The 22294-nt window shown below is 42.9% G+C and overlaps 1 protein-coding gene across 2 annotated transcripts in view; it reads left to right on the top strand.

The window, feature by feature from the left end:
* MID1 (midline 1) overlaps positions 1–22294 on the top strand; it is a 181826-nt gene that overhangs the window by 142919 nt on the left and 16613 nt on the right. For both annotated transcript variants that reach the window (XM_007455066.1, XM_007455067.1), the window contains one exon: positions 5774–5917. In XM_007455066.1, the coding sequence (XP_007455128.1) occupies positions 5774–5917 (144 nt within the window). The remainder of the gene's footprint in view (positions 1–5773; positions 5918–22294) is intronic.

A 22294-nucleotide genomic window follows, 5' to 3' on the forward strand; every position in this document is an offset into this window, starting at 1 on the left:
GGTTCAGCGATGACGTCGGACCCCAGGCTCTTTCTCTTTTTGTGCTCTGCCACCGTCATTGTCTTGCCACGTGACTGCAAAACTACTCCACCTCCAAGCATTATGCCCAAGTTGCAGACAGAAAGAGAGGGACAGACGGGACATGATGACCAAAAGCTCTGTCAGCCAAGTCTGTTTATGAGGAAAACCAAAAGCTGGCTCAGAAGATCCATCTAGCAAACTTCCACTCGTGTCTTGTGGGCTAGATCCATGCCATAAGGTCACGCCCAAGGGCAGAGAAGACCGAAAAATGTTTGGCCGGGCACGTGGCCATTCTGCACGAAATCGGTGTCTTATTGTCAAGAATGTCCTTCCCACTTCCCCACAATTGTTTAATAGCATTTCAGTAACGTATATGCCCATTCTAATCTCTATGTGAATGCCAGAGTACTGACTGCAGGGGAAACTGTGAGAGTAGTTTGCACTGACTTGCAGAGTGTACGCCATATATCATCCCGATGGCTGTTTATGCCAAACTAAAGACCATATGGGGTACCTGCTATGACGCCTTCTTAGCTGTCACCCTCTGATACAAATTTGGACCATTTCTAGACATAACATCGATCCTGGCCATAACATACAATGCTCGGCTGATACTGCCGAGTCCAAATAGTTTATCAGACATTCGTAAGCAGGAAATGGAGTGTTTGTGGAGTATTAGCCCACCATTTCTTATGTCCTGTTTATGACAGAGGCAAGAAAATAACAGTTCTGGTATACCAACTGCATGAATATTGAAACTGGCAGCGTGCTGCTGTTCTCGTTTACTGTAAGCTGGATATTGACTTTTCAGGACAAACCCATTGGGTTTATAATCAAAACAGGGTTAGTCTGCCTGGCTGTGAAAGCAAGATTTTTTTTTTTTTTTCACCTCTGACATGCCTCTAAATGGTATGTCAAGAGAATAACCCAGAGGGGTGACATTCCCTCCCTGATTACAGCCCCGGCCACGTGTCTCCCAGCTACCTGCCTATTTCAAACACAGTGTCCTTTCTATTTAATCATGTATTGCAATGCAGAAAGAACCAAATCTTTCTACGTTGGTTGATGGAGAAATAATTCAGTGAACTGTTTAGATGATGGGAGAGTAAATATTTCTCCGCTGACCCATGCAGGGTGATCCCACACTAACGGGGACCACACGGACAGTAATAAGCATGTTTTATGGTGCAGCTGGGCCTCCTCCGTGGAAGGCGTCTCTCGATCGGTATCACTTATTCATCCAAGTCACAGCACATGGCACTAAATCTTTTTTTTTTTCACTAATAAATTCTACCATTTTTTTCATTTTTTAAAAAATTTTCAGCTTTATTAAGGTATAATCGACAAATAAAATTGTAAGATATTTAAAGTATACATCTTAGTGATTTAAGTTTTGTATTTTTGGATCTTGTTAAAGAAACCTTTCCCCGTCCTGAGTCACAAAGATATTCTCCTGCTTCTTCCATCGGCCTCCCTGTTTTACTTTTCCGTTTATATCTTTAAGCTATCTGTAGTTTACCTTTGTATTTAGTGTAAGGTAGGGATTTAACTGAATTTTTCTTCCTATTTTGAACCAGTTTTATCAACATAATTTCTAAGCAATCTATTCTTTCCTCACGAAGATGGCTTTGCCGCCTCTGTGGTGCTGCCTTTTTTGTACGTCAAGTTCTACGTATCATGGGTCTATTTCCAAGCTTTCTATCTGTTCTTTTTTTTTTTTTTTTTTTTTAACATCTTTATTGGAGTATAATTGCTTTACAATGTTGTGTTAGTTTCTGCTGTATGACAAAGTGAATCAGCTATACGTATACATATGTCTCCATATCCCCTCCCTCTCGCGTCTCCCACCCTTCCTATCCCACCCCTCTAGGAGGTCACAAAGCACCGAGCTGACCTCCCTGTGCTATGCGGCTGCTTCCCACTAGCTATCTGTTTTACATTTGGTAGTGTATATGTGTCCATGCCACTCTCTCACTTCGTCCCAGCTTACCCTTCCCCCTCCCCGTGTCCTCAAGCCCATTCTCTACGTCTGCATCTTTATTTCCTGTCCTGCCCCTAGGTTTTTCAGAACCTTTTTTTTTCCCCCTTAGGTTCCATATATATGTGTTAGCACACGGTATTTGATTTTCTCCTTCTGACTTCCTTCACTCTGTATGACAGACTGACTCTAGGTCCATCCACCTCACTACAAATAACTTCAATTTCGTTTCTTTTTAGGGCTGAATAATACTCCATTGTGTATATGTGCCACATCTTCTTTATCCATTCATCTGTCGATGGACACTTAGGTTGCTTCCGTGTCCTGGCTATTGTAAATAGAGCTGCAGTGAACATTGTGGTGCCTGACTCTTTTTGAATTATGGTTTTCTCAGGGTATACGCCCAGTAGTGGGATTGCTGGGTCGTATGGTAATTCCCTTTTTAGTTCTTTAAGGAACCTCCATACTGTTCTCCACAGTGGCTGTATCAATTTACATTCCCACCAACAGTGCAAGAGGGCTCCCTTTTCTCCACACCCTCTCCAGCATTTATTGTTTGTTTGTCGATTTTTTGATGATGGCCGTTCTGACCCGTGTGAGGTGATAACCTCATTGGAGTTTTTTGTTTGTTTGTTTTTGTTTTTGTTTTTTGGCGGCACGCGGGCCTCTCACTATTGCGGCCTCTCCCGTTGCGGAGCACAGGCTCCAGACGCGCAGGCTCAGCGGCCATGGCTCACGGGCCCAGCCGCTCCGCGGCACGTGGGATCTTCCCGGACCGGGGCACGAACCCATGTGCCCTGCACCGGCAGGCGGACTCCCAACCACTGCGCCCCCAGGGAAGCCCACCTCATTGTAGTTTTGGTTTGCACTTCTCTGATGAGTAGCAATGCTGAGCATCCTTTCATGTGTTTGCTGGCAAGCTGTATATCTTCTTTGGAGAAATGTCTATTTAGGTCTTCTGCCTAGTTTGGGATTGGGTTGTTTGTTCTTTTGATATTGAGCTGCATGAGCTGCTTGTATATTGTGGACATTAATTCTTGGCTTCTTGTGCAAATATTTTCTCCCATTCTGAGGGTTGTCTTTTCGTCTTGTTTATGGTTTCCTTTGCTGTGCAAAAGCTTTTAAATTTCATTAGGTCCCAGTTGTTTATTTTTGTTTTCAATTCCATTTCTCTAGGAGGTGGGTCCAAAAGGATCTTGCTGCGATTTATGACACAGAGTGTTCTGCCTATGTTTTCCTCTAAGAGTTTTATATAGTGCCTGGCCTTACATTTAGGTCTTTAATCCATCTTGAGTTTCTTTTTGTGTATGGTGTTAGGGAGTGTTCTAATTTCATTCTTTCACACGTAGCTGTCCCGTTTTTCCCAGCACCACTTCCTGAAGAGGCTGTCTTTTCTCCGTTGTATATTCTTGCGTCCTTTTTCAAAGATAAGGTGACCATACGTGCGTGGGTTTCTCTCTGGGCTTTCTCTCCTGTTCCACTGACCTCTATTTCTGTTTCTGATGACACTAAATCTTGCATGTGGATGCTTCAGGAGACAGATGTATGAAGTCATTTTCCAGAAAGAATGCTTTAAGGCTCTGTAGAGCCCTTCTATCTTGATGCACAACTTTCTTTTGCAAGTTATCTCTTTTTTTTTAATTTACTTTGTTGAAGTACAGGTGATTTACAATGTTGTGTTAGTTTCAGGTGTGCAGCACAGTGACTCAGTTAGACATATATACATATAGCATACACAAGCTTCCGGCAAAACCCAAATGAACTTTTTAGCCAACCCAATATATTCCTTTTCATATTCTTTTCCATTATGGTTTGTCACAGGATATTGAATATGTTCCCTGTACTATACAGTAGCACCTTGCTGTTTATCCATTCTGTATATAATAGTTTGCATCTGCTCGTCCCAGACTCCCACGCCATCCCTCCCGTACCTCCCCCTCCCCCTTGGCCACCACAAGTCTGTTCTCTTGTGTCTGTGAGTCTGTTTCTGTTTCATAGATAAGTTCATCTGTGTCACATTTCAGATTCCACATGTAAGTGGTATCATACGGTACTTGTCTTTGCCTGACTTACTTCACTTAATATGGTAATCTCTAAGTCCATGGCACATGGCATTATTTCATTTTATGGCTGAGTAGTATCCCTTAATGCACACCGTGATGCAGTGGCTGCCGCAATAATGTTTGCGGAATTCAGTAATCAACAGACTGAGCTGGGCTAACTGACTTTATGCCACGGATGTAAAAGTGACTTGCTTCATACGATATGTGTCCTGCATGTATCGTCAAGTGGTAAAGTGCAGAGTACTAAAACAATTCAAGTTTTAAATTTTACCATTTTCATAAACTTTCCTCCCTCTTGGGGTTTCTTGAGGACTAATCCATCCTAATCAGAGTTTGAAGCAGGAAAGAGTTCTCTGATAGTGTAAGCAAACGTTGCTCATCTGTCGGATGCAGATATGTTTTCTCGTTTTGAAGTTAGGTTCCGGTGTACAGAAGAATGGAAAAAAAGGCCTGGATCGACGCTTTAAACCAGGGCTCGGCAAACTCTCGACTGTAAAGGGCCAGATGGTAAATATTTTAGTCTTTGCAGGACATATGGTTGCAACTACTCAATTCTGCTATTGCACGAAGGCAGCCAGAGACAGTCCATAAATGAATGAGCCTGGCTGTGTTCCAGTAAAACTTTATTTACAAAAACAGGCCGTGGGCCAGATTTGGCCCATAGCCATAGCTTGCCAGCTCCTGCTCTAAAATATTATTGCCGGTGCAAAGCACTCACTGCCTAGGCTTTTTCTTGCTCACAAACTCGTCTCATAAAAGCAGTTATTGAAATCAGTCCAGCAGAAGTCAACTTAAAATCATCATTTGGGTAGGATTTAGACTTCTCCACTCCAGAATGTGTTCAAGACGTAAAACAGCAGCCTTCCCCAGCGATAAGTTAACCAAACGCCAAGGCATCCTGTTTTTCTTGAGGAAGGAAAATGTACTTCCTAGATATGATTGATCGGCAGTCATGTTCTTAATTGGACATATCACCTATCAACTGAAAAATGAGAAGAAAACAGAATCACACTAATACATTTTGATAAGGCCTCAAAACATGTAATGAAAGAAAATTTTCAAGCACTTATCTGACTGATATGTTATGGGATAACAAACATCAGTATTTTTTCAGTTGGGTGCCTGAATATAAAAATACGTGGCATCTTGTAGCTCAGAGGTTGGCTAACTTTGGGTCACATGCCAAATCTGGTCCTCACTTGTTTTTGTAAATCAAGTTCTACTGGAACCTGGCCAGGTCTACTTGAGTACAGTCTGTCTCTGGCCGCTTTCACGGTACAAAGGCAGAGTTGAGTAGTTGCAACAGAGACCAGAGGACCCACAAAGCCTAAAATATTTACCATCTAGCTCTTTACCGAAGAAGTTTGCCATCCCCACAATGGGGATGAAATGACAAAGAGTTCATCTTGTCGACTTTTTGTTTAACATGTTTTCTTTCACGAATAAGAGAGTTTGTTTGCTTACCCTTCTGAACATGCTTTCATGATAAACAGAGAGAAGATACTGGCTGGCTGAAGCCACACTACCTGGGAAAAAAATCACAGTGATATAACGAGCCAAGCAAATGTCCTTTGGATTGGCATCACCCTCTCTCGGATAGTAGTTCTGATGGATACGTTTTAAAAGGCCTGCTTTGACTGTCAAACATCTCCTTTGAAATGTATCCCAGAGGTGTCTGCTTCTCTGCTGATGACCGTCTTGCTCCCCACAGCTCCCAACCCTCCCACAATTAGAGAAGAGCTCTGCACGGCTTCCTATGACACCATCACCGTTCACTGGACCTCCGATGACGAATTCAGTGTGGTTTCCTACGAGCTCCAGTACACCATATTCACCGGACAAGCCAATGTTGTGAGTGAGTATCGCACGCCCTCTTGACTTCTCTGTTTGGTGACTGTTCTCAGGTCGATTGCGTTTCTGAATTTAAATATCAAGGGAAGACGAGGACGGAAAGAGTACACAGTATTTATCGGTTTGTCTTTCCTAACCAAGAAGATGGTAGCACTCACTCGTACTGTGCTAGGGAAAATAACAGGCCAGATGGCGTTGAAAATTATTGATCTCTAGCAAACCACATGGACGACTCTTACAAACATATTGTTAAAGGAATCGGGAAACAAAAGGATGAATGCACTAGGAGTCTGTTTGTACGTAAGTTAAAGATCAAAAGCTCTTGTGTTTAGAGATGTAGACACAGGTGTAAAAACTATAAATAAAAGTCGGGTTGACGGTTGCCTCTTGGATGGGAGGGCAGTAGCACCACTGGAAAAACATGGGGAGATCAATGGGGTTAACGGCACTTTCTGGGTGGGAGTTATATATGGTTTTGTCATTATATCATACATTTAGTTTTCTTTTCTGAGTGTTACTTCAGAATTTTTTTGTTGTTACTAACCTTGGGTCTACGTCACTTTATTTTTTGTTTTAGTTTTTATTTCGTATTAGAGTGTAGTTGATTTACAGTGTTGTGTTAGTTTCGGGTGTAGAGCAAAGTGATTCAGTTATACAGATACGTATATCCATTACTTTACAGATTCTTTTCTCGTGTAGGTTATTAGAGAATAGTGACTAGAGGTCCCTGTGCTGTACAGTAGGCCCTTGTTGCTTATCTGTTGTATATATAGTAGTGTGTAGATGTTAACCCCAAACTCCTAATCTATCCCTCCCCCGACCTCTCCCCTTTGGTAACCGTAAGTTTGTTTTTGAAGTCTGTGAGTCTCTTTCTGTTTTGTACACAAGTTCATTTGTATCTTTTTTTTAGATTCCACGTAGAAGTGATATCACAGGGTACTTGTCTTTCTGACTTACGTCACTTAGTATGATAATCTCTAGGTCCATCCATGTTGTTGCAAATGGCATTATTTCGTTCTTTTTTATGACTAGTTATTACAGGATAGTGAATACATTTCCCTGTGCTATACAATAGGACCTTGTTGTTCATCCATTCTGTATGTACTAGTTTGCATCTGCTAGTCCCAAACTCCCACTCCATCCCTACCCTGCCCCCGCCCCCACTTGGCAACCACAAGTCTGTTCTCTGTGTCAGTCTGTTTCTGATTCTTAGAGAAGTTCATTTGTGGCATAGTTTAGATTCCACATACAAGTGATATCACATGGTATTTGTCTTTCTCTTTCTGACTGACTTTGCTTAGTGTGAGCATCTCGAGGTCCATCCATGTTGCTGCAAATGGCATTATTTCGTTCGTTTTTATGTCTGAGTACTATTCCACTGTGCACATGTACCACATCTTCATTATTCAGTCCTCTGTCGATGGACATATTTAGGTTGCTTCCACGCCTTGGCTATTGTAAATGGTGCTGCAGTGAACACTGGGGTGCATGTGTCTTTTCAAATTATGGTTTTCTCTGGGTATATGCCCAGGAGTGGGATTGCTGGATCATGTGGTATAGTTCTATTTTAAGTTCTTTTCAGGAACCTCCATGCTGTTCTCCATAATGGTTGTACCAACTTACATTCCCACCAATAGGCTAGGAGGGTTCCCTTCTCTTCACACCCTCTCCAGCATTTATGGTTTGTAGACTTTTCAATGATGGCCATTCTGAGCCGTGTGAGCTGATACCTCATGGTCGTTTTGATTTGCATTTCTCTAATAATTAGTGATGTTGAGCATCTCTTCATGTGCTTTTTGGCCATCTCTATGTCTTCTTTGGAGAAGTGTCTCTTTAGATCTTCTGCCCATTTGTTCACTGGGTTGTTGGTTTTTTTGATATTGAGCTGCATGAGCTGCTTTTGTATATTTTGGAGATTAATCCTTTGTCAGTTGCTTCGTTTGCAAATATTTTCTCCCATTCTGTGGGTTGTCCTTTTGTTTTGTTTATGGTTTCCTTTGCTGTGCAAAAGCTTTCAAGTTTCATTAGGTCCCATTTGTTTATTTTTGTTTTTATTTTCATTTCTCCAGGAGGTGGATCCAAAAAGATATTGTTGCAATTTATGCAAAGATTGTTCTGCCTGTATTTTCCTCCGAGAGTTTTACAGTATCTGGTCTTACATTTAGGTCTTTAATCCATCTTGAGTTGATTTTTGTGTATGGTGTTAGAGAATGTGCTCGTTTCATTCTTCAACATGTGGCTGTCCAGTTTTCCCTGCAACACTTATTGAAGAGGCTGTCTCTTCTCCATTGTATATCCTTGCCTCCTTTGACGTAGATTAGTTGACCAGAGGTGCATGGGTTTATTTCTGGACTTTCTATCCTGTCCCACTGATCTGTATTTCTGTTTCTCTGCCAGTGCCATACTGTCTTGATGACTGTAGCTTTGTAGTCAAGGAGCCTGATTCCTCTAGCTCTGTTTTCCTTTCTCAGGATTGCTTTGGCTATTCGGGTTTTTTCTGTGTTTCCATACAAATTAAAAATTTTTTTGCTCTACTTCTGTGAAAAATGCCATTGGTAATTTAATAGGGATTGCACTGAATCTGTAGCTTGCCTTAGGTAGTATACTCATTTTGACAATATTGATTCTTCCAATTCAAGAACAATATTGATTTTTTTTTCCAATTCCTTTCCCTCTGTGTGTGTCGTCTTCAGTTTCTTTCACCAGCATCTTATAGTTTTCGAGTACAGGTATTTTGGCTCCTTGGGTAGGTTTATTCTTAGGAATTTTATTCTTTTTGACGTGATGGTAAATGGGATCGTTTCCTTAATTTCTCTTTCTGACCTGTCATCGTTAACATACAGAAATGCAAGAGATTTCTGTGTATTAATTCTGTAAGCTGCAACTTTACCAGATTCATTGGTGAGCTCGAGTAGTTTTCTGGTAGCATCTTTAGGACTTTCTATGTGTAGTATCTTGTCCTCTGTAAACAGTGGCAGTTTTACTTCTTTTCCAGTTGGGATTCCTTTTATTTCTTTTTCTTCTCTGACTGCCATGGCTAGGACTTCCAAAGCTATGTTGAAGAAAAGTGGTGGGAGTGGGCATCCTTGTCTTGTTCCTGATCTTAGAGGAAACGCTTTCGGCTTTTCACTGTTGAGTATCATGTTAGCTGTGGGTTTGTCATATATGGTCTTTATTATGTTGAGGCTCTGTGCTCACCTTCTGGAGAGTTTTTATCATAAATGAATGTTGAATTTTGTCAGAAGCTTCTTCTGCGTCTATTGAGATGATCTTATGGTTTTTATTCTTCAGTTTGTGAAGGTGGTGTATCACATTGGTTGATTTGCGGATATTGAAGAATCCTTGCATCCCTGGGATGAATCCCACTTGATCATGGTGTATGATCCTTTTACTGTATTGTCGCGTTCGGTTTGCTAGTATTACGTTGAGGAATTTTGCATCTATATTCATCAGGGATATTGGCCTGTAATTTTCTTTTTTTGTGCTGTCTTTGTTTGGTCTTGGTATCAGGGTGATGGTGGCCTCGTGGAATGAGTTTGGGGGTGTTCCCTCCGCTGCGGTTTTTTTTTTTGGAATAGTTTCAGAAGGATAGGTGTTAGCTCATCTCTAAATGCTTGGTAGAATTCGCCTGTGAAGCCATCTGCTCTTGGACTTTTGTTTGTTGGGAGTTTTTAAGTCACATTTTCAATTTCAGTACTTGTGATTGGTCTGTTCACAGTTTCTATTTCTGCTTGGTTCAGTCTTGGGAGATGGTACCTTTCTGCGAATTTGTCCTTTTCTTCTAGATTGTCCATTTTATTGGCATAGAGTTGCTTGTAGTAGTCTCTTATGATCCTTTGTATTTCTGTGGTGCCTGTTTCATTTCTAATTTTATGGATTAGAGCCCTCTCCCTTTTTTTCTTGAGGAGTCTGGCTAAAGATTTATCAATTTTGTTTACGTATTCTTTGTCTCTGTTTCATTTCTTTCTGCTCTGATCTTTAGGGTTTCTTTCCTTCTACTCACTTTGGGTTTTGTCTTTTCTTCTTTCTCTAGTTGCTTTAGGCATAAGGTTAAGTTGTTTATTTGGGATTTTTCTTGTTTCCTGAGGTAAGATAGTATTGCTATAAGCGTCCCTCTTACAATTGCTTTTGCTGCGTCCCGTAGGTCTTGGATCATCAGGCTTTTGTTTTCCTTTGTCTCTAGGTATTTTTTCATTTCTTCTTTGATTTCTTCAGTGATCCGTTGGTTGGTTAGCAGCATATTGTTTCATCTCCACGTGTTTGTGTTTTTTACAGTTGTTTTTTACAGTTGTTTTGTTTTGTTTTGTTTTGTTTTGTAGTTGATTTCTAATCTAATAGCGTTGCAGTCGGAGAAGATGCTTGATACGAGTTCAATTTTCTTAAATTTACCGAGGCTCGCTTTGTGACTCAGCATTGTGATCTCTCCTGGAGAATGTTATATGTGCCTTTGAGAAGAATGTGTATTCTGCTGCTTTCAGATGGAATGTTCTATAAGTATCAGTGAAGTTCATCTGGTCTCATGTGTCATTTAAGGCCTCCTGTGTTTCTTTATTGATTTTTCTGTCTGGATGATCTGTCCATTGATGTAAGTGGGGTGTTAAAGTCCCCCACTATTACTGTGTTACTGTTGATTTCTCCTTTTATGGCTGTTAGCATTTGCCTTATATACTGAGGTGCTCCTTTGTTGGGTGCATATACATTTACAATTGTTTTATCCTCTTCATGGCTTGATCCTTTGATCACTGTGTGTGTGTATATATATATATATATATATATATATATATATATATATATAGTGTCTTTGTCTCTTGTAACAGTCTTGATTTTAAAGTCTTATTTTGTCTGACATGAGTATTGCTACTCCAGCTTTCTTTTGATTTCCGTTTGCACAGAATACCTTTTTCCATCTTCTCACTTTCAGTCTGTATGTGTCCCTAGGTCTGAACCGGGTCTCTTGTAGACAGCATATATACGGGATTTATTTTTGTATCCATTCAGCCAGTTTACGTCTTTTGGTCGGAGTATTTAATCCTTTTACATTTCAGGTAATTATCACGATGTATGTTCTTACTGCCATCTGGTTCATTGTTTTGGATTTGTTTTCGTAAGTCTTTTTTCTTCCCTTCCTTTTCGTTTGCTTCTCTTGTGATTTGACGACTGTCTTTAGTGTTGTGTTTGCATTGCTTTTTCTGTTTTAATTCATTACTCTGAATTCTTTTTCAGGTAGATTACCTATCTCCAGTTCACTTAGTTGTTCTTCTGGGGTTTTATCTTGTTCCTTTGTCTGGAATATATTTCTCCGCTGTCTCATTTTGTGTAACTGTCTGTGTTTGTGGTCTCTGTTTCTCGGGCTGCATGTTTGTAGTTCCCTCTTTCTTCTGGTGTCTGGCCCCTGGTGGGTGAGACTGGTCCAGAGGCTTGTGCAGGCTTCCTGGTGGGAGGGACTGTTGCCTGCCCCCTGGTGGGCAGGGCCATGCCAAGAGGTGCATTTAGAGGAGACTTTGTGCTCAGGACGACTTTAGGCAGACAGTCTGCTGCTGGGTGGGGCTGTGTTCCCACCCTATTCATTGTTTGGCCTGAGGTATACCAGCACTGGACCCAGGCAGTGGTGGGGGGGCGGGGGGGGGGGAAGGGCAAGGTCTCGGTGCCAAAATGGCGATCTCCAGGAGAGCTCACGCCGATGAATAGTTCCTGGGGGGGGGGGGGGGGGGGGGGAAGGGCAAGGTCTCGGTGCCAAAATGGCGATCTCCAGGAGAGCTCACGCCGATGAATAGTTCCTGGGGCCTCTGGCCCTTGCCCCTACAGTGAGGCCCAGCCAACCCCCAACTCCCTAGGAGACCCTCCGAGACCCACAGGTGGGTCTGACCCAGGCTCCTGTGGAGTCGCTGCTTCACCCTGGGTCCCAGTTCACAGGGAACCTTATGTGCGCCCTCCAAGAGTGGAGTCTCTGTTTCCACGTGTCCTGTGGGGCTCCTGCACTCAAGCCCTACTGGTCTTCAAAGCCAGATGCTCTGGGGGCTCCTCCTCCTGATGCCAGACCCGCAGGCTGGGGAGCCTGAAGTGGGGCTCAGAACGCTTACTTCTGTAAGAGAACCTCTGCAATATAATTATTTCCCATTTTCCGGGTCACCCATCTGGCGGGCATGGGATTTGATTATTATCGCAAAAGCACCCCTCCTACTGTCTTGTTGTGGCTTCTTCTGTCTTTGGATGCAGAGTATCTTTCTTTTTTGGTAGGTCCTAGTCTTTTTTGTCAGTGGTTGTTCAGCAGTTGTGACTTGGGTGCTTTCATGAGAGGAGGTGAGCTCAAGTCCTCCCCCTCTGCCCTCTTGTCGCCGGAATCTATTTCACATTTTTTTTTAAAGGATTTAATAAAATGAATAGCCGAAGAATGCCAAACACACACCTGGTCTCATTCAGAGGCGAGCGGGGCCATCTTCTGAAACATTAACAATTGGCCCCCACCTAGGAAGAATTTTAGACCTTATCTGAAACACAGAGAGAACCCCTCTCTCACTGGGGCCCACGAGATATTCCGTATCGGAGACAATGTGATGATCTAGACTAGCAGCAAGTAGCTGGTCAGAGAGATGTTAACAGAGGAAGCACTCCCTCTCGCCCAGCAGTTATTTAAATTGAATTAAGTACATGGCAAAGGACGAGAAGCAGTGTAATTTTAGGGGGGCAAGTCGGAAAGCTTCTTTAGCAAAAGAAAAATAGAACGTGCCAAAGTAGAATAGGATAGAATAGCAGTCACTTTTCAACAAAGAAATGTTTTGAATAAATCCACACCAACCTAGCTTTCATTATATAAACCTTTCTGTAACTACACTGTTCTTTCCTAGCACAAGTAATTCTGACGCACATGATGCTGCAAGTAGAAATTTGATTTAGGAGTGATTAAAAGAGTGATGATGCAGAAAGACCCACACCTCTAAGGGGCTAAAGTATAAGTGACTCATACCGACAAATGGCCCCCCCCCCCTCCTTATATCTCCTTTTCCCAGCTTCCCCTGCTGACCCCTCTGACCTTTCACTCCTTAATCAGCCTGCCTTGGAAGCTTTTCTTAAAATCTTACTTAGCCTTTATTAAAATCTTCCAAGAATGTGTAATTTTGGAGCGAAAGGGAAAATCACTGAAACGTTGAGAACAGCTTTGGCAAGCTGCCTGAGTAGGTAGAAGGCATAGAGAGGGTAGAAGGCATAGAGGGGGCAGAAATGGTACACCCAAAAGGTCTTGGGGCAAGTGATCACCAAGTCTTGAAAGAGAGTGGGTACCTATCAATCAGTACAGTAAAGGCATACCAGCCAGCCATGTTTAGCAAACCTATAGAGACAGAAGGTGGCAGGGTGCAGTGGGAGATCGCGTCTAATTACGCCTGGCTAGAGTTGAGTGAGGAAGGGGAGACGGTGAGAAATGAGGATAGAGAAACAGAACCAGGACTCAACCCCGTACAGGTCTAGTTCTTACTGTTGGTGCATCTGGAGTCAGCTGGGGGTCAGCTAACCTGCTGATCTTGGTTAGGCTCCCTCGCAGCTCAGGCTGGTAACTGGGGCATCTCCACTGCTGGACAGCTCTCTCCTGCAATCTAGCCCAAGCATGATTCTCCAGGGGACTGCAGAGGTGAAGGCAGGTGGCTGGGCCCAGTTGCCCACATGCTTTTCAAGCCTCTGTCAGTCATTGTCACGTTAGCTGACATGCCACTGGCCAAACCCATTCCCACGAGTGAGCCTGGAGTCACAGTGAGAGGCCTGCAAGGTTATATAGCAAACAAAATGTGTGGATACAGCAAGAAGGAAGGGAGTGGGGCCAGAGGACCGTCTACTGGAGAGCCTTAGCTCTGTATCAGCACTTCATTCGATCCCCAAAATGAAAGGAAGATCCCTGTTGCTTGAAACTTAGGGTTTCCCAGGTGACTAAACTGTGACTACCTTGACTTCCGTGCTGTTGGCATGGAAAAGAAGACACGAGAATGGAATAGATGAGAAAAGGCCACACCTGTAGAAATCCAACGACAACAATACTACCGAAATTAGAGCTTTACGTTGGGTGATTCCAGAGAAGGGGATTTGTTCCCAGAAAGCAGTTGCCACAAGGAAATAAATGCACGTGGCTTAACGAAGATTACAGACCTGCCTTTTGTTGTTGTTGTTCTTATGATTTTTTTTTTAATGGAAGTGTGGTTGATTTACAATATTGTGTTAGTTGCAGGTGTACCGCAAAGTTTCAGTTATTGTTTCAGATTATCTTGTAAGAACCGATAATGGAAAATAATATAGTTCCCTGTGCTATACTGTAGCTCCTTGTTTAGCTAGTATTTTTAATTTTTATTTTATATTGGAGTATAGTTGATCTACAACGTTGTGTCAGTTGCAGGTGTACGGCAAAGCGATTCCGTTATACTTATATCCATTCTTTTTCAGATTCTTTTCCCATGTAGGTGGTTGTTACAGAATACTGAGTAGAGTTCTCTGTGCTATACAGTGCAAGATCTGCCTTATTTAAAACGTAGATGCTGAAAAGGCCTGTCCTCCCAGGACAGATGGAAACCAGTGAAACTGCACATGTTCATCTAACCGGGGTACTCTAGTCAGCTTGTTAGTATCAGCATTTGTTTGTCTCTTTAGTGTCTACTAAAGCAGGGTCAAATTGCAACAATGCAAGAATAAATCTAGAGGAAAGGTAACTGAGACGTAAACATTCTCAGATTATTTTTTCTTTCCTTTCGTAATTTAATCTTTATTTTATATTGGACTAGAGTTGATTTACAATGCAGCGTTAGATTCAGGCGTACAGCAAAGTGAATCAGTTATACAGACACGTATATCCGTTACTTTACAGATTCTTTTCTCATATAGGCTTTTAGAGAACAGTGACTAGAGTTCCCTGTGCTGTACAGTAGGTACCCTTGTGGGTTATCTGTTGTATATATAGTAGTGTGTAGATGTTAATCCCAAACTCCTGATCTACCCGTCTCCTGACCTCTCCCCTTTGGTAACCGTAAGTTTGTTTTTGAAGTCTGTGAGTCTGTTTCTGTTTTGTACGTACGTTCATTTGTCTCATCCTTTTTAGACTCCACATAGAAATGATATCATAGGCTACTTTGTCTTTCTCTTTGACTTACTTCACTTAGTTTGATCATCTCTGGGTCCATCCATGTTGCTGCAAGTGGCATTATTTCATTCTTTTGTTATGGTTGAGTACTGCTGCATTGTGTATATGTACCACATCTTCTTTATTCATTCCTCTCTTGATGGACATTTAGGTTGCTCCCCTGTCCGTGCTGTTGTAAACAGTGCTGCAGTGAACATTGGGGTGCACGTTTTTCTTCAAGTTACGATGTTCTCCTGATCTGCGCCCAGGAGTGGGATGGCTGGGTCGTATGGTCGTTTTATTTTTCGTTTTTTAAGGAACCGCCATACTGTTCTCCATAGTGGCTGCACCAATTTACATTCCCACCAGCAGTGCAGGAGGGTCCCCTTTTCTCCACACCCTCTCCAGCATTTGTTACTTGTAGATTTTTTGATGACGGCCATTCTCATCAGTGTGAGGTGACACCTCATTGTGGTTTTGATTTGCAATTCTCTGGTAGTTAGTGAGGTTGAGCATCTTTTCATGTGCTTTTTGGCCATAGATAATTTTTTTCTTAACTGTTACGCAGCGTTGTAGTGATTGAGGGAGATCTGGACTTGAATCCCAGCTTTGGACCTCACTAGCTCTATAACTTGGGGCAAGTTACTGAACATCCTCTGTTTCTTCATCTGTAAGAAGAGGTAGAGGTAATGTTTTAACTTCACATGGCTGAGACATTAAAAGTCAAGGCCTTAGCCCTGTGTTTGCCATTGTTAGCACATAGCTATCCAAAGTTACTGTTCCTACAAAAATCTAGCCTAGAGTCGCCCGTCATTATATTTTTTGTCGTGTCATGAAGGTCAGTCGTGCAACGTGCCCGGATTATCTACACAACGGCATTTTACACGGTCTTCGTGTGAAGTTTGTTCTTCTGTCCTACCGTTTGAAAGGACTATCCTTTGCAGATGTTCTGTTGAATGATAAGATCTAAGAGTACAAACGCTACTGGAAAGAAGGAGAAAAGAATTCTCCAAAGCTGGCTGTAGCTCCATGTGCCGCTAGGCAGTCTTTCTTTTACTGTCCCTAGGTCACAGTTCCTGCACTTGTCATGATAAATTCTAGTTAATTGCCCTCAAGTGACTTTAGTGAAGGAGAATTCGATACTATCTATGGAGCTTTTTAATCTAGGAAAAAGACTCTCTCTAATCAAATTCATACACTCTTAATGACAGTTGATTTTTTATTTTTCATTTTTATGAACAGGCTTACGACTACAGATGTTAACCAACTGCTTGTTGAGAAACAGATACGTATTCGATTTTACAGTTTTTTCCAAAACTACTTTTAATGCATCATTGAAAATCTCCAGCTGGAGCCTCCTCCCAGCAGCCTATTAATTATTTTTATTCTTGGCAAAAGTCGAAAGATCCGTGTCTTCAAGCCTTCACGGCAAAGTAATTATCTGTATTTACTTGGTTTTAGTCATTTTGAAAACATTCGTGAACGTTATGAAACATACACTGTGTGGATCGAGAAGAAGAAAAAGCAAGTTCACTTACGTCCAGTCTGTTCACAGAAACAAAGGGTGTTTGTTTGTTTGTTTGTTAGAAGCTGGTGTGCGGCCTCTCTGAAGGGTGTCCGTGTTGCATAATGTTTTATACATAATGTTTTACTGCAAGATGACTGACAGGCAGTTGCTGTACAAGGCTCTGAAGTCGCAAACGTAATTGGGATCTTGTAAGGAGCGGCGTTACGTAGGGAGATGCTTCTCACCCCTTGTGAATGAGAGAGAAAAAGTACAAAATCACAAAACTCGATTATTGTATTATGAACTGATCATCTTCCAAGTTGCACTGTTGTTTGAATACTTCAAGCCGAATTGGGGAAGGTGAATGTTGGCGCCCCCTCCAAGATGGTCGGACCCGAATCGAGAGGAGAGGTTTCAGTCAGGACAGCTGTGTGGATGTTTCCTAAAGTGATTGATGAAATGAATAAAAGCTGGTCGGCGGTCTCAACACAGTGGGCTGGGTATCAAGGCAGAGAAGGCTGGCGCTTGGCACCACGTGCAAGAAGTGAAGTGGCGCTGGCGCTAGACCAACAGTAGCAATGCAATAATGGTGTACTCCGAGGCATCCCACTAACTGCACCCCCGAAAGAGAACGGTCGACGTTGCTTTCTTGACGTTTGTAATCAGCCTCTCCTCAGTTAGTTACGACCCTGGCCATAATAATAATAGTTAGAGTGAGCATTCATCAAAGCAGGTTGTCCCCCAGGGTCAAAAGATAGATAGATAGATAGATAGATAGATAGATAGATAGATAGATAGATATCCAATCAAACTTTACTACTCCACAAACGTTTTGTTCTTTTAATATCCAAGTAAAATGATTAGTGACCTGTTCACAAACTAATCAGGATGGCCAGCGTCCCTCTTTTGGTTTGGAAAAGTTTTCTGAAACATATGAAATCTTTTTCTGTTGGGTTGAGACTTCGGATTGTAAAGCCAAGTTGGAGTTTGCAGCAGTTTCAGACATCTGCTTTAGGATGTTGCTGAACGCATTCCGCCACCGCATTAAACCCAGCTTTGGGGTTGTACAGTGATGTAAAGTTTATTGAAACATTTTTACATGTGCTTTCTTTGACCACAATACTCGTTTCGCCGTAACATATGCCGTTAAATAGGAACAGTGTAAACACAGTGACACTGATAGGATTCTCATTTGTTTCTGCTGAATATGCTGTTACTGTTTTGCATTTGTGCCGGACTCTGCTGTTGACAAAGGTCTAGGAATATGAGTGGATTGTCCTGGGCAGTGGAAAAGCTCATCGTTTTGTTCTGTTTGTTTTTTAGTTTTTTATTGGAGTACAGTTGATTGATTTACAATGTTGTGTTAGTTTCAGGTGTACACAGCACAGTGATTCAGTTACACATACGTACATTTTTTCAGATTCTTTTCCCTTATAGGTTATCACAGAACCTGTGATATTGAGAAGAGTTCCCTGTGCTATACAGTAGGAGCTTGTTGAGTATCTGTTTCATATAGAGTAGAGTAGAGTAGTGTGCGTATGTTCATCCCAAACTCCTAATTTGTCCCTTCCCCTCTGGTAACTGTAAGTTTGTTTTCTGTGTCTGTTGCTTTATTACTAGTGTAATGCTCTTATTAAATATCTAAAGTGAGTTACACGCGCTGCCAGGGCTTCCGCTTTGGACTAGAAGGGCCAGCTTCCGTGCGACAGGAGTTCAGTCTCCAGCGTACTCGCTGGGATTTGGGCTGCAGGAGAATCTGCGTCTCCGTCCGTGCCGACGGGACCGGGGTTTGCTCAGGATCTGCCCAGGGAGGCACCGCTGGGAGTAAAAGCTCCCTGACCAGGGATCGAACCCGCGCCCCCTGCGGTAGAAGCACGGAGTCTTAACCACTGGACAGCCAGGCAATGAAGAAGAGGCTTCACTTGGGGGAGGTCAGTGCCAAGGAGGGTAAGAAACAGCACGCTTTAGTGAGGCTGGAGATGAGAGGATCCAGCATGGGAGCGAGCACGCACGCCATACTGCACAGAGACGGCCTACGCCAGAGGGGATCCTGAAGTTGGCATGAGGTAGCAGAGAAACCCTGACTCAAAGGAGCAGCTCCCTGCAGTGCGTGGAGAATCTACCGCTTACAAGTGGGAGAAGAAAAAGATGTCCGACAGACACACGAGGCCCCTCGTCTCGATTTCGAGGGCTTAGAGTGGGACCAAGAGAAGAGAGAGTGGGAAAGCATCTGGCCCACTGTAGCTCCCCAGGGCACAGGCCCAGCCTCTGCTGGGGAAAGGGGAACAGGTGCCATGGGCATTGAGGTTGAAAGTAACTGGGAAGTTGTGACGTAATTCTGAGGGATCGTTAAGGGATGGAAAAACCATACTGGATAAAGCAAGGGGGAAAAGAGAAATTGGAACAAAATTAAGTTTGGGGTTAAGACTTGCCTGACAACATATATATCCCACCCACTCCATCCATACACACGCGCCAAGCTTGTTTTAAAGACATTTGGGTTGGGTGAGAAGATGGCAGGGTGGGAGGACGTGTGGTCACTCCCTCTTGCGAGAGCACCTGAATCACAACTAACTGCTGGACAGTCATCAACAGGGAGACACTGGAACTCACCGGAAAAGAAAGATACTCCACATCCATAAGACAAAGGAGAAGCTAGAGTGAGGCAGTGGGAGGGCTGCAATCACAATAAAATCAAATCCCATAACCCCTGGGTGGGTGGCTCCCAGACTGGAGAACAGTTATACCACAGAAGTCCACCCCCCGGAGTGAAGTTTCTGAGCCCCATGTCAGGTTTCCCAACCTAGGGGTCTGACAATGGGAGGAGGAATTCCCAGAGAATCGGACTTTGAAGGCTAGCTGTATTTGATTGCAGGACTGGGGAAACAACAGAGACTCCACTCCCGGAGGGCACACGCAAGGTAGTGTGCACATCCGGACCCAGGGGGAGGGAGCAGTGACCCCATAGGAGACTGAACCAGACCCACCTGCTGGTGTTGGAGGGCCTCCTGCAGAGGCGGGGAGGGGCTGTGGCTCACCGCAGGGACAGGGACCCTGGCAGCAGAGGTTCGGGGAAGTGCTCCTTGGCGTGAGCCCTCCCAGAGTCTGCCCTTAGCCCCACCAAACAGCCTGTGGCCTCCAGTGCTGGGTCACCTCAGGCCAAACAACGAACAGGGAGTGAACTCAGCCCCACCCATCAGCAGACAAGCAGATGAAAGTTTGACTGCTCTCTGCCCACCAGAGCAACAGCCCGCTCTACCCCCCCCACCAGTCCCTCCCATCAGGAAGCTTGCACAAGCCTCTTAGATAGCCTCATCCACCAGAGGGCAGACAGACAGCAGAAGCAGGAAGAGAACCACAATCCTGCAGCCTGTGGAACGAAAACCACATTCACAGAAAGATAGCCAAGATGAAAAGGCAGACGGCCGTGCACCAGATGAGGGAACAAGATAAAACCCCAGAAAAACAACTAAATGAAGTGAAGTGGAGAGTGGCAACCTCCCAGAAAAAGAATGGAGGCAAAGATAGTGAAGATGCAAGAAGTGTTTCACAAAGACCTAGAAGAATTAAAGAACAAACAAACAGAGATGAACAATACAATAACTGAAATGAAAACTTCACTAGAGGGAATCAGTAGCAGAATAAATGAGGCAGGAGAGCGGATGAGTGACCTGGAAGACAGAATGGTGGAATTCACTGCTGCGGAACAGAATAAAGAAAAAGGAATGAAAAGAAATGAAGCCTGCCTAAGAGACCTCTGGGACAACATTACACACACCAACATTCCCATTAGAGGGGTCCCAGAAGGAGTAGAGAGAGAGAGAAGGGACCAGAGGGAATACTTGAAGAGGTTAGAGCCAAAAAACTTCCCTAACATGGGAAAGGAAATAAATAGCCCCCCAAGTCCAGGAAGCACAGAGAGTCCCAGGCAGGATAAACCCAAGGAGAAACACGCCGAGACACATAGTAACCAAAGTGGCAAAAATTAAAGACAAAGAAAAATTACTGAAAGCAGCAAGGGAAAAATGACAAGTAACATACAAGGGAACTCCCATGAGGTGAACAGCTGATTTCTCAGCAGAAACTCTGCAAGCCAGAAGGGACTGGCATGATACACTTAAAGTGATGAAAGGGAAGAACCTGCAACCAAGATTACTCTACCCGGCAAGGATCTCATTCAGATTCAGTGGAGAAATCAAAAGCTTTACAGACAAGCAAAAGCTAAGAGAATTCAGCTCCACCAAACCAGCTCTACAACAAATGCCAAGGGAGCTTCTCTAAGTGGGAAACACAAGAGAAAAAAAGGACCCACAAAAACAAACCCAAAACAATTAAAAGAATGGTCATAGGAACATACATGTCGATAATTACCTTCAACGTGGATGGATTAAATGCTCCAACCAAAAGACACAGGCTCACTGAATGGATACAAAAACAAGACCCATATTTATATATGCTGCCTACAAGAGACCCACTTCAGACCTAGGGACACATACAGACTGAAAGTGAGGGGATGGAAAAAGATATGCCATGCAAATGGCAATCAAAAGAAAGCTGGAGTAGCAATTCTCGTATCAGAGAAAATAGACTTTAAAAGAAAAGAATGTTACAAGAGACAAGAAAGGATACTACATAATGATCAAGCGATCGACCCAAGAAGGAGATGTAACAATTATAAATGCACCCAACATAGCAGCACCTCAATACGTAAGGCAGCCGCCAACAGAGGAGATCGACGGTAACATAGTGATAGTGGGGGACCCTTAACACCTCACACCAATGGACAAATCATCCAGACAGAAAATTAACAAGCAAACACAAGCCCTAAATGACACAATAGACCAGCTAGATTTAATTGATATTTTTAGAACATTTCACCCAAAAGTGGCAGAATACACTTTATTCTGAAGTGCACATGGAACATTCCTCCAGGACAGATCATACCTTGGGTCACAAATCAAGCCTCGGTAAATTTAAGAAAATTGAAATCATATCCAGCATCTTTTCCAGCCACAACACTGTGGGATTAGAGATAAATTACAGGGAAAAAACCATAACAACCACAGACAAGACACATGGAGGCTAAACACTAGGTTACTAAATCAAAGAGAACAAGACAAGTCTGTCCACTCTCACCACTCTTATTCAACTTAGTTTTGGAAGTTTTAGCCACAGCAGTCAGAGAAGAAAAGGAAAGAAAAGGGATCCACATCGGAAAAGAAGAAGTAAAGCTGTCACTGTTTGCAGGTGACACGACACTATACACAGAGAATCCTAAAGATGCCACCAGAAAACTACTAGAGCTAATCAGTGAATTTCGTACGGTTGCAGGACCCAAAATTAATGCACAGAACTCTCTCTCTGGCATTCCTATACACCACCAACGAAAGATCAGAAAGAGAAATTAAGGAAACAGTCCCATTCACCACTGCAACAAAAAGAATTAAATACCTAGGAAGAAACCTACCAAAGGAGGTAAAAGACCTGTACTCAGAAAACTACAGGACACTGATGAAAGAAAGCAAAGATGACACAAACAGATGGAGAGATATACCATCTGCTCTTGGATTGCAAGAATCAATACTGTGAAAATGACTATACTTCCCAAAGCAATCTACAGATTCCGTGAAATACCTGTCAAATTACCAATGGCTTTTTTTTTTTTTTTTTTTTTTAACAGAACTAGGACCAAAAATCTTAAAATTTATATGGAGACACCAAAGACCCCAAATAGCCAAAGCAATTTTTTTTTTTTTTTTTTGTGGTACGCGGGCCTCTCA

The sequence above is a fragment of the Lipotes vexillifer genome, unplaced genomic scaffold, assembly GCF_000442215.2.
Source record: "Lipotes vexillifer unplaced genomic scaffold, Lipotes_vexillifer_v1.1 scaffold431, whole genome shotgun sequence".
Taxonomy (NCBI): Eukaryota; Metazoa; Chordata; class Mammalia; order Artiodactyla; family Lipotidae; genus Lipotes; species Lipotes vexillifer.